Source organism: Dasypus novemcinctus, chromosome 9 (assembly GCF_030445035.2).
Source record: "Dasypus novemcinctus isolate mDasNov1 chromosome 9, mDasNov1.1.hap2, whole genome shotgun sequence".
Classification (NCBI taxonomy): domain Eukaryota; kingdom Metazoa; phylum Chordata; class Mammalia; order Cingulata; family Dasypodidae; genus Dasypus; species Dasypus novemcinctus.
In genome coordinates, this window is record NC_080681.1 from 9,458,744 (window position 1) to 9,472,005 (window position 13,262).

Sequence of the window (13,262 nt, forward strand, 5' to 3'; positions counted from 1 at the left end):
CTTAAAATAATTTAACCTTTTAAATGGTTCACCAGATCAAAAAACACACATTTCCCATATTTCTGGAAAAAAAAGGAACTGGGCAAACTGAATTATAGGAAAACAATGAGAAAATGAGGAGGAATGGGCATATAAAATTTAAAATTGTATTGCAACACATGGAGACAGAGCCTCCCTCAGCTACTTTGTTCTTCGGTTGTTAGGAATTTGCAGGAACAATGTAATTCATAAGCTCTAATAATAAAAATAATAACTTTTCAAAAACATCCTACATATACATATATAAAAGTAACAACTGCAGATGTTTCTAATGCCTTCCCCACACAAACACCTCAAGCTTATAAAATTTTTCAGTTCAATAAAAAATGACCTTTACATTTTACAATAAAATTTCTATATTTTAGAATAAAATTATCTTTTATTTGGAATATTAACTTTTATGTTATAATCGAATGATATGAGAAATAACATTCAATATATAGCAATTCTGTTCACAACCAATTTTTTCAGGATTATATATTCTGCATATTGAGAGATACATACACAAAATATATGGCATTGGTACAAAGCCTCAATGGGCAAAAGAACTGATACCAGAAAGTTCAATTAAGGAAACATTAATTGAACTCCTAGAATGTATCTTAATTAGATAAATAAACATTGTAAAAGGGGAAAATCCATTTTGTGATATCACATAATTTCAGTTACCTTCATTAACAGAAACAGAGTTTAAATTTGTCAAATATAAGAACTAAACAACTAGATACCTAAGAAGAATTTGCCTAAATTAGTTAGGTCTGATATAATACCATATAATTCAGCAGTTTCCCACTTACTTTGAAAAGCAGGTGGACATACTATAAATGTTTGTTGGAATGGATCTGTCTGAGTGCAAATCTGGGTGGTTCCAGGCTGCAAAGAAACACCCTGCTGAGCAACTCCGGGAACTGGTGCTGCCGACGATGGGTACAAAGCAGACTGATAGTTTAACAGTGAGACATCTGAATTAGCCAGAGAAAGAGTAGCAGCTGCTGCAGTAGAACTGGAAGCTAGAACACTGGCCTAAAAACAAAAGGATTATAGTTAGATACTGGTATAAAAAGAGATAATTATACACAGGGAAAGTTTAAAAATGTAATGTTGGCTATCTTTGAAATAACTTTTTAAGAAGTTAAGATTTCCCAATCTCTAAGTTTAATGGATATTATAGGCCAAATAAGCAAACAAAGAACAAAATATGGTACAGTCTGGGAAACGGACGTGGCCCAGTGGTTAGGGCGTCCGTCTACCACATGGGAGGTCCGTGGTTCAAACCCCGGGCCTCCTTGACCCGTGTGGAGCTGGCCCATGTGCAGTGCTGATGCGCGCAAGCAGTGCCGTGCCACGCTGGGGTGTCCCCCACGTAGGGGAGCCCCACACGCAAGGAGTGCGCCCCGTAAGGAGAGCCGCCCAGCGTGAAAGAAAGTGCAGCCTGCCCAGGAATGGCGCTGCCCACACTTCCCGTGCTGCTGACAACAACAGAAGCGGACAAAAGAAACAAGACACAGCAAATAGACACAGAGAACAGACAACCGGGGGAAGGGGGGGAATTAAATAAAATAAATAAATATTTAAAATAAAATAAAAAATAAAAGAGTTCAACAAATGTTGATGACCCCATGGCATAAATTTAAAAAAAAAAAAAAAATATATATATATATATATATATATATGGTACAGTGCTGGTACCATATACCATATAAACCCCAATCTCTTCTTTTGATGCAAAACGTTGCTGGATGTGAGATTCTCACATAAATCTTAACGGCTCTTCATTTAAGAAGCAGATATAGATAAGAAACTGGGAAGCTTACACTTTCAGAAACAAACTCAAATATAAATATCCGTGATTAGCAAACAAATGCAAAACCACCTCTTAATTCCTGGGAATACCCTTCAACACATGAGAGCATATGAGTAAGTCAGTATACCTAACAGCAGTCAGGTACCATTTATTTGACTGTGCTAAGTCTATAAGGGCATGGATTTGGCCTCTGTACTTAATTTCAGTCAGTATATGACTGGCAAGTATTAATAATGATCTTGTGATAGTATCTATCACTCTACCCTGTCTTCTAACACTTCTGTCAAGCAGGTAATTCTTAAGAAGTAACAAGACCATCAAAGTAGAAACTGGTTTCTTTACTTGCCCAAGACTCTTACTACTTCATGCTATCCCACTTAGGCGCGAATTTCCAAAATCGTTTACTGAATACCTGATTATGCACTGTATTGAGCTGGTTGCTGAAGCTCATGGTTAGATTTGTGCTTGTATTCGGAGCGACATGCGTAGTGAAGGGACTCTTGATCTGACTCACTGTATCATACATGTGAACCCTCCGCTTGCAGATCTCCATGTTCTGAAAACACGACTTAACGCTGAAAAAGATTGAAAAGTCACTGAAACAAGAGTGCTGAGGTTTAAACATACAGCAAATAACTTAAGATGAACTCAGATCAACGTTTTTTTCCAAGTACTTTCAGATAAAATGAATCAAGAGTTTTATATAACCATAGAAATGGAAAGAGAAAAAAAAGAAATGGAACAAGCATATCTAATTTTTAATCTCAAGAATTTTCAATGAGAAGGAAAAGCACCAGTGAGCCAAATACACAAGCACTAAATTTGCTGCTCACTTTGATAGTTCCATTTAACTATAATGGCAATGAAACAGAGTATCCCAAATGAGGACCATATCATGACAAAATGCCCCAAACAATTCCGTACTCACTGATTGCTATGTGGAAAATCCAGAAGGTGAGTCATGGTCACAAACTGATGGTTGAGAGTTTTCAGAGGAGTAATTCTCTTATCTGCATCAATTGTAAGCATTTTTTTTAACAGATCAATGTATTCTCTTCGATCTGCCTTCTCTGCCAACATATCTGTTCCCTCTAAGTCAGTAGACATATTCACCTTTCCAAGGAAAATTTAGAAATATTACACTTCATCACTTAAACTTTAATGCTGACACTACATTTAATGTACTATAAGTCTTTTTATTATAATATAAACATATTCACAGGAAAAAGCTCTTTTTATACTGCATAATTAAAATTTTCACCTAAATTTGTTAGAATAAAGCCAAATAAGTTCTTTTTATTCAAAATTTGGAAGCAAATAAATTAAGCAAAAGTGATTATTACATAAACATAAAAAGTTTTTATTATTGAAAAGATGAAATGACATGTACAAAGAATTTTAACAGAGTTTGGAACATAATGATAAGCACTCAATAAATCTAGCTCATAAAATATTTAAGTATTTAGTAGAGACAAGAAAGAAACTTGTGTAAAATAATATTCCAAAATACTGATTTGCAACAAAATCAGTTACAAAAGCAAGGGAGAAATATGTAAGTTCAGAAGTACCTTGTTAGGATTTAAAGTTCTTTTAATATATGCCAGAAATGCAATTTTTTGTAAAACTCAGAATGTATGATAGAAAGATTACATTAAAATTGTCTTTAGTATAGCTGAGGAAAGAATACATCTGCTGAAAGATACATAAATGTGTGGATTTCTGCAAGTTCCCATACTTACTTGAGCCATGTCATCTAAACAGTTAAAAATGTATTTCCGAGCTTCTTTTGATTTTATTCCAGTTTCCAGTTCATGTTCTTCAGGTGTCTATAAAATATGATTTTAAAAAATTCATATTTCATGTTACTTTCACATTTTATTCTAAATTGAAACTAGAAAACAAAGAGGCAAACATCGTCGCCTTGCCAACGATAGCAAACATGACAGTAATTTCCAACTGTAAAATCCTCCAGTGGAAAGATGTGACCTTGCTATATGGCCACCCTTTCAAAAGTGATAAAATAAATAAACATGTAATGCAATGATGAAGCACAATTCCTGAAGAATGTCAAGAGGAAAGAAGTGACAGTATCATTTTTCTCTTAAAGCTACCTTTAAATGAATTTGCAAATGCTAACTGCTCAATAGGTTAAGAAGGCAGAGAGCCACAGAAAAATCAAATTATTCAGAAACTTCTCAAGTTAAAGGAGCAGGCTCAAGTGTAAAAAGAAGATAATCATTTTGAGAATATATAAGGCTTAAGTGCAGGCAGTTAGAAAAATGTTATCATGCTTACCAACAATTATCTAAAAAAAGTCATTACTAAATTACTCTAGTTCTCATTCTTCACATCACTAATGGTGGACACTACTCTCCACACCCCTTCTTCTCAGTTGCTGATTTGAAATACACAAAATAACCTTAGCCAACTAAACTGATATGTAATGCTTTCTTTTTTAATGAAGGATAAGGCCAAACGGGTACATGAAATAACTTTTCAAAGTACTTTCTCCTCAAAACATTTCGCCTTCTCCTTTGCCCTGCTCCACCTCAAGAATTTAATAACCAAACTCTGAATTCAAAGGTGTGGGGGAAAGTACAGGAATGGGCAGCATGGTGGGAAAGACAGACCTTAAGCCTCCACAGTGGGTACCCCAAATTAGGATCTCTGTTGAAAAACCTAGTTGTTTTTGTCCCGGCACTGAGAAGATATTCAGCTGGCAGGCCTTGTGTTTGAGAAATATAACGAATCTGAAACATCAAAACATCAATTTGGAGTGAAAAGGGAAATCATTAAAGACTTCTACATTAAAACATTACTAGCTCTAGCCAAAAGAGGATGGTATCATAAAGAAATTAACTCATCAATACAACAGAAATTTGTAAATACATAGGTATGTTAACTCATACAGAATTCCCAAATATTTAGTTGAGTACCTTCCTTGTTACTGTATGTTACTTACAAGAAAACCCAGTTTTGAAAATTCTGAGCATCATCTTTGTTGTTGTTCTTTCACCTTGCAAAAAGTGAGGTGCTAAAATGAGTATACTCTTGTACTTTTTAAAAATAGACTTTTGGTACAAAATTCATAAAATTAAGGAAATTTCTAGGACAAAATCTTTTTCACAGATTTTCAAGGGGGTTTGTTTGTTTTGTTTTATAATATATATCAAAGTGGAAAGCCTAGGGGAAAAATTCTTTCTCAAGCTTCTTTCTTCCATGGCTACTCAAGCCCTTGCCAATTACCCCTTTTCTAAATTGCCACAGAGTTTATCTCACATAACATAAAATTTAGCACTTAATTTATGTTGTCTAGATTCCCTGTACTAACACCACTAGATGGCATGAACTGTGTTCATTCATTCAACATTTATTGAACACCTAGTATGTATTAGGGTGGCAGTTCTCAAAGTATGGTCTGAGGACCCCTGGAGGTGGCCAAGACTCTTTCAGGAGGTCTAAGAAGTCAAATCTGTTTTCATAATAATTTTAAGATGCCATTTGCCTTTTTTTTGCTCTCTCCTCATGAGTGTACAGCAGAGATTTCCAGACCAGAGATGATGTGTGATGATGTCATTGTTCTAATTGTTAAGGAAATCTCTGCTTGTGTGTTCTTGCATTTTAAAAATTCCTCAATTTCTTCATGGATCTTTTTGCTTCTGCAATTCTCCCCACACAGAAGAGAAAAAGAGGAGGCAATTTTTCACCATTCCACCCCTGTATATAAATGGATTAAGATGGAATTGGAGAGGACAAAGAAACTTATAAGCAAGTAAATAAATTTTACTTTCAATCTCCTTCCCCCAAAATTCTGAATTTTCAATTCAGTATATATTGAAAATTATGAACCACATAAACAGAGATCTTTGGGATACTCAATTTTAACTTAACACTATAAAGTAGAAGTCAACAAACTATGGCCTGCCACCATAAGACAATTTTAGATAAGAGCAGATTATTCCAAATCTATGGGAGTTACATAACTGAAAACCAAAATACTATATTAGCAAAATAGGGGAAAAAAATTAAATGTGGATAAAAGTATTTTTAATGTTAATTTACTCTTAAACTTTTAATGTGGTAACTTACATAACAACACAAAATTTCCCATTTTAACCACTTACATATGTAAAATCTAGTGATGATAATTATTTTCACAATATTGTACTATCATTACCATCAACCATTACCAATTGTTCCATCACCCCAAAGAGAAACTCTGTATCCATTAAGCATAACTCCTCATCCTCATTCTACCTCATTCACTACCTCTAACTTATACTCTACAGTCTCTATAAATTTGCATATTTGAGGTATTTCATATAAGTGAAATCATACAATATTGTCCTTTTGTGTCCGGTTTATTTCACTCAACATGTCCCCAAGGTACATCTGTGTTATAACATGTGTCAGCACTTCATTTTTTCCTTTTAAAAAAAAATATATTAATTTCCAATTGTAGTAAGATACATATACATAACAAAAATCATTTTATCCATTTTAAGTGGACAATTCTTTGACATTAAGTACAATGACAATACCATGTAACTTTCGCCACTACTTGCTATTTCCAGACTATTTTCATCATCCCAAACCAAAACTCATACTCATTTAGTAATAACTCTCCATATCCCCCATCTTTCATCCCTGATAACCACTATTCTGGTTTTTTTTGTTTTTGTTTTTGCTTGTTTTGAGGTACTGTGGCTCCAGACTGAACGTGGAAATGTAGCTACATAGGCTACCATGAGTGGGTTTTTTGTTTGCTTTTTGTTTTTTGTTTTTAGGAGGCACCAGGAACTGAACCCGGGACTTCCCATGTGGGAAGCAGACAAATGTATCAACAGATGAATGTATAAATCCATAAAATGGAACATTACTCGGCAATAAAAAGGAATGAAGTTCTGATACATGCTACAACAAACGCTATGCTAAGTATAAGAAGCCAAGTCACAAAAAACCACAGCACATTGTATGTGATGAGTGATATGTTTAGAGCAAGCAAATCTATAGAGAAAAAGTAAATTAGTGGTCGCCAGGATTGTCAAGCAGGGAAGGGTTGGGGGACAGGGAATGGAATGGGATTATCTATCTAATGGGAACAGGGTTTCTTTTTTGGATGGTGAAAATGTTCTAAAATTGATTGTGGTAATGGTTGCACAACTATGTGAATATACTAAAAATCATTTAACCATACACTTTAAATGAGTGAATTGTATGGTATGTGATTTATATCTCAGTAAGCTTCTTAGAAAAAAATTCAGTTATAAGAACAAGGATCCTGCTGAACTAATCTTTGTGTACCAAGATAAACTATCCTCGAGTGCCTGAGCATCCTATTAATTTAGCACAAGAAAAACTACTTCCACTTACTACTCAGTTTCACACCTATACAACACAAAAAAATCCTCTAAACTATCAGGTCATTTCTTTAGAGAGAAAGTCCCAGTTGTACCTTAGCTTCTAAATCTAATTGTATTTGATTCCACTTCCTAGGAAAAATTAAAATAACAACCTTCTTATTAAGGTTAAGAGATGGCCACAAAACAGTCGATCTAGGAATGGTTCTCTTAGTCTATAACTGCTCAGGTTTCTCAGTCAGGTGCCCATGAATTCCCTAAAACTGTACACAAAACATTGTGTGTGTACATTTTTTCTGACAAGATCAAGTTCTCATCACACTTTCAAAAAGATCTAAAATCCAAAATGGAGTAAGAATCAATTGCTCAATTCAACCAAAACTGTGGGTTTTTAATCATTTAATGACACTTACACTTGTTTATTTGTTTTGGGAAAATAAAAGTTAGCTTGTTTCTCACAAGGTAGAGGGAAAAAAGACTAAAAACTTACAAAGCATCATGTGAATGCTTATGTAGACAACTCATTTTTTAATATTTCACTCAAATTCATGCCCAAAAAGTCAACTTCTTGGAAACTGACAAATGCTACATCTACTCTAAAATGGATGGAGGAATCAAAATCTAGACTGACTGGGGAAAAACACTGTTTTGCTCTTTTTCCCTTCTAAGCATTACAGATAAATAACCATTTATTTCTCAGGAGAAAAAACAAACAAACACGTATACCTACTATGTACCAAACATTGTATTAGAAGCTGAAGATATGTTGATGGAAGAAAAGTCTCTGCCCTCAAGGAGCATACAGCCTAGTGGGGAGAACTATTTCTTAAAAGGAGTAAGATATGAGAATTCACAATTTATTTCTATGGCAACACGTTTTTCCTTGATAGACCAACTCTTTAGGAAATTGTAGCACATCTTCTCCTAAAACTTGTCTTTTTAGAGACCCTTTACGGAAATACTTTTCAGTTCAGATGATTTCTCTTCTAAATCCTGTTTTTTACAGATCTAATATACATCACAGCATCTAAACTAATGTGTTTCAGTTTGAAGAAGGTACTTCAGTGGGAATCATGTATAACAGAAAAAATGATAGCTCAGAATGAGCCGAAGTTCACACTTAAAATTCCAATTTTTCATCCTTACTTTACTTTCACGTCTTTTAACTCACAAGACACATTAGTTAACAGAAGTCTCTAACAAATCTGAAATAATATAAAATAAAATCCCATTTCTTTACTATAGAATTACAAAATTAACTTCAAACTAAAGGCAGGTAGAAAATATTATATTATTGTTTTAAAAATTCTTTGTAGGGAAACGGACTTGGCCCAGTGGTTAGGGCATCCGTCTACCACACGGGAGGTCCGCGGTTCAAACCCCGGGCCTCCTTGACCCGTGTGGAGCTGGCCCATGTGCAGTGCTGGTGCGCGCAAGGAGTGCCCTGCCACGCAGGGGTGTCCCCCACGTAGGGGAGCCCCACACGCAAGGAGTGCGCCCCCTAAGGAGAGCCGCCCAGCGCGAAAGAAAGTGCAGCCTGCCCAGGAATGGCGCCGCCCACACTTCCCGTGCCGCTGACAACAACAGAAGCGGACAAAGAAACAAGACGCAGCAAATAGACACAGAGAACAGACAACTGGGGGGGAGGGTTAAATAAATAAATAAATCTTTAAAAAAAAAATTCTTTGTAATTGGACCACTCTATCTCTAAAATCTACTTCATTAGTATTTCTCTTCCTCTAGAATTTATTTCACTACTACTTGCTTACTATTTCCATCCAAATAAACACTCTTACCTGATCATATTCTGAAGCACCAGGATAGAGAGGCCATCCCAGGAACAGCTCAGCTATCACACAGCCCAGTGACCACATATCAATAGCTTCACAAAATGGTAATCCAAGAATAATTTCAGGAGCTCTAGCAAAATAAAAACCATCAGATAAAAAGTAAACATTATTTTGAGAAATTAATTATGTTGACTAAGTCCTGTTTTAGTACTACTTAAAAGTATTATTTATTTAATGAAAATAGCATTTGATATATATAAACTGGCATTTGAAACTCAAGGCCTGATGAGTTCTGAAATTCCAAATTTTTTGAATTTCAACAAGGTAATGCAGTGCATGAACTACATATTGCATAATAATCCCACTGGAGTTTAGGGCAGCACCTTGTAATGAAACACATTAATAGTTCTGCAACAAAACATATGAACAGTCACGCTAAGTCAGCTAAATACTTTAAACAGCCTTACATTGGTCCAGGTCAGTTCTTGTCAATAAATGATTTTATACCAAACTTATGATAGTCTTTCAGTTTTGAAAGCTTTCTGAATTTTGGAATCAGGGCTTCGAAATAACAGGCTGTAGCTAAAATTCTTAGCATCTCTTTATGAGGAAAAAAATTAAATGGCCAGTTTAATAAATACCCTTCTTTCTAAAGACACCTGATGGTTGATGGCAAGGATCTAAAAAGCCAGTCTGTCAGGGTTCAAATCCCAGTTCTATCACTTATAGTTGTGAGCAAGTTACTTAATCTCTCTATGCCTCAGGCTCCTCTTCCATAAAAAGAAGATGACAGAATCTACCTCATAGGGTTGTTGTGAAGTTTAATATATTAAAACTTTTAGAACAGTGCCTGGCACTTAGTAAGTACTATATTAGTGTCAGATATAACAATGCTATTATTATCATTTTGAAACTTTCAACTTTGTGTACTTTTGTAAACGTTCATTTCCATTAATGCTTCAAAAATGAAAATTTAGGATACCTTAAAGAGAAAACTAGGACAATACTACAAATTAAGAGCTCTATATATGAACATACTCCAAGTATAATTATTATCCTCATTTACAGAGGCAGAAACTGAGGCAAGGAGAGATCAAGTAATCTATCCCAAATCACAAATCTGATAAGTGGCAGAGTTAGGATGTGAATACTCTCAGCCTGGCCCTGGAGTTGAGTATATTTTACTATTTTTCAATAAGTAAAAGCTAAGTACATACTATCTATATAAATCTATGTGGCATGTTAGTATACAAGGGCATTTTTCAAACAGTGACTAAAATTAAGTGATAAATAATAATAGGCAAGAGGTGGCATCTAATAGTGCTTACTATATGCCATGCACTGTTTTAAGTTCTTTATCAATGTCAAGTCATTTAATCCTTCCAATGATCCTATGAAATAAGAACTATTATTATTGTATGTCATCAATTCTAAAATAAGTATTTTTTCATTTTAACATCTCTGGAATCAAGATAATTCTTAAAAATGATGGTATATTTTAATTTAAAGGCAGTGTTTTTACTTTCTTAGTGGCACATAATGTTGCCTTATAATCAATGGCATCTTTATTCTATGTAATAAAGTATTAATTCCACTCTACAGATGAAGAAATTGGGCAGGGGAGGTTGCCCAAAGTCACACAATTATCAAATGATGGAGCCCCACGTAGTCTGGCTTTAGGATCTGGGTATATTTTATCTTCTCCAAATAATCCCCTTTCTTTCTTACAAGTTACAGAATTTGGATCTGCAAGGAAACTCCAGGATCATTTAGCACAGATCCCTCATTTAAAAGGCACTAAACGGAAAAGCAGACAGATTTCTCCATGAAGAGCCATCTAACTGGCAGTGTCTCCTCAAGGTGTGCCTACGTTTCCCAAACTTTACATTCACATTATATGTGCTTACTGAGGCATAAAGTATAAAATAAAGACACTGTCCTAAATAAGAGTACCTGAGAATAATAAAGAATTTGTCTGGTCTTCGTCTCCAGTTCCTGGGACTTATCCTCTAAATCTTCGGAATTTCCAGTGATAGGAGTGTCTTTTGTTACTCACGGTAGACCCCAGAGCATACCCAAATAGTTTAGGCTGACAGATGACTCAGGGTTGGGGCTTTAAGGAAGGTTGGAGATGGAATCCAACCACCTGGGCACTGATGCCTAGTAATGAAACTCCAATAAACACTCTTGAGTGCTGAAGCTCCAGCGAGCTTCCATGATTGATAACACATATCTATGGGACGGGAGGGTGGTATGTGCCAACTCCCTGTAGAGATGACAGGAAGCTTGCATGTGAAACCCTCCCAGACCTTGCCCTATGGGTTTCCTACTTGCAATATCAAAACTGCATTGTTAAGTATAGCACTTTCTTGAGTTCTGTGAGTCATTCAAGCAAATTCCACAATTGGTAGCCAGTTGATCAGGAGAGAGGGTTGCCTGGGAATCCTCTCAACTTGCAAGCCATGGTGAAAGGGCAATCTTGTAGCAAATTGCCCTTAATCTGTGGGGTCTGGCCTAACTGTTTAAAAGTCAGAATTGGAGGGAGAGGATGTGGCTCAAGAGATTGAGTGCCTGCTTCCCACAGAGGAGGTCCAGGGTTCAGTCCTGTGGTACTGTAGTTAAGAACAGAAGTTATTGAAGTCATTTGTACCCTCCCAAAAAATTAAATATGAATAGTAGTCCTTAGGAAAAAAAGATATAAATTCAGAGTCCACAGTGTCTAGCAGCTTTCCCGATCCCTATATGGAATAGCAGAAGATTCAGGCCTGTTAAGACTTAAAAGTATTTGACATCTATGGAACCAATGATATCTCCTGCTTTTGTAACATTTGACATGAACTATGGTTCTATTAGGCAAAGAAACAACCTTCAAAAATGATTCCTGCTGGTGGGTAAAGCCACATACTAATGATGAAATTTCAATTAAATCCCAACCATAGTGGTGGGGTTGTTTTTTTCCTCCCCCCACCCCCTGCCCTGCTGATTTTGCTGTCTATATCCATTCACTGTGTGATCTTCTGTATTTATTTCTCTTTTTGTCTTCTCTTCTCATTTTTCTCCTCTAGGATTCACCAGGATTTGATCCTGGGGACCTCTGATGTGGAGAGAGATTCCCTGTCACTTCTGCCACCTCCGTTCCTGGTTTCTGCTGTGCTTTACCCTGACTCTCCCCTTTGTCTCTCTTTCATTGCAGCATCATCTTGCTGCACAACTCACTTGCACAGGCACTGGCTCACCACACAGGCACTCGGCTCACAGTGTGGGAACTCAAGCAGCCATTTGGCTCGCTGCACAGGCATGCTTTCTCTTTTTCTTTCTTTTTTACCAGGAGGCCCCAGGGATTGAACCCAGGTCTTCCCATACGGTAGGCAGAGGCCCTATCACCTGAGCCACATCCACTTCCCCGTGGTATGTTTTTAAAACAGTACAAGTGTGGTAGGAGCATTAATAAACTAGAGGGCAAGAGTATCCAGAAACAACATAAAATCTTTTCTAAAATTGAAAAGGAACAAAATTTTCTACTCTCAGTGAGCAGAATCATTCATTTCCAAGTTCATGACAGCGTCAAAAATAGCCAGCAGGGAGAATGCAAATGGCTTTGTGCCAACACAAAAACTGGGCTTAGAACACTTCTGAGTATCAACTGAAGAGCAGTGGATTGATTCTGCCACTCCCCCCATACCAGGGGGACATTTTAAAGGCAGGTCACAAGGAATGACCTAATAACTTGCTTCGGCACATTAAAATTAATGTGATAATTGTTAGGCTTCTAAAAGCTTAACATTTTAGGGAAATTAAGAAAAACACTAATTACAACCTCCAAGCCCCATTAAAAAATAAACTGAAGATTAGATGGAGAAAAATCTGTTTTTTCCATTTGGTCTCAACCTGCTTCAGAAGTAACAAAAGCAGCTAGGGACCTCCCACAAAAGTTCACTCAAAACAGCAACTCTACATCTACCATACAAAAAGGCAAGATATCAAAGAAAAAAAAAGCAGTTTAAAAAATGATACAGTTTAAAAAAATGATATTCCGTCCACTGAGGGCTTTTCACTATCATTAAAGTCTAGAAATGTTAGACTTAACCCCTAGGAAGCAAGAAGACTGAAGTCATTTTCTCTTTTACTGAACAGTAAAATACCTTTTGAGGAGGTTGGTGTCTATGGACTGAATGTTTTAAACTCTGAATTCAGGCAATTCTTGGAAATATTTTCATTCCATAGCATCTTTCCTGTTGGCCCCATTATTTCTCAATCCCTCAATTTCAA

At 36.0% G+C, this 13,262-nt stretch overlaps 1 protein-coding gene across 4 annotated transcripts in view; it reads right to left on the reverse strand.

Moving 5' to 3' along the window:
- HIPK1 (homeodomain interacting protein kinase 1) overlaps positions 1–13,262 on the reverse strand; it is a 56,132-nt gene that overhangs the window by 18,480 nt on the left and 24,390 nt on the right. For all 4 annotated transcript variants that reach the window (XM_004462961.4, XM_004462963.4, XM_004462964.5 and 1 more), the window contains 6 exons: positions 9,000–9,123; positions 4,474–4,593; positions 3,583–3,669; positions 2,772–2,956; positions 2,256–2,418; positions 837–1,062 (listed from right to left, as the gene is read on the reverse strand). In XM_004462961.4, the coding sequence (XP_004463018.1) occupies positions 837–1,062; positions 2,256–2,418; positions 2,772–2,956; positions 3,583–3,669; positions 4,474–4,593; positions 9,000–9,123 (905 nt within the window). The remainder of the gene's footprint in view (positions 1–836; positions 1,063–2,255; positions 2,419–2,771; positions 2,957–3,582; positions 3,670–4,473; positions 4,594–8,999; positions 9,124–13,262) is intronic.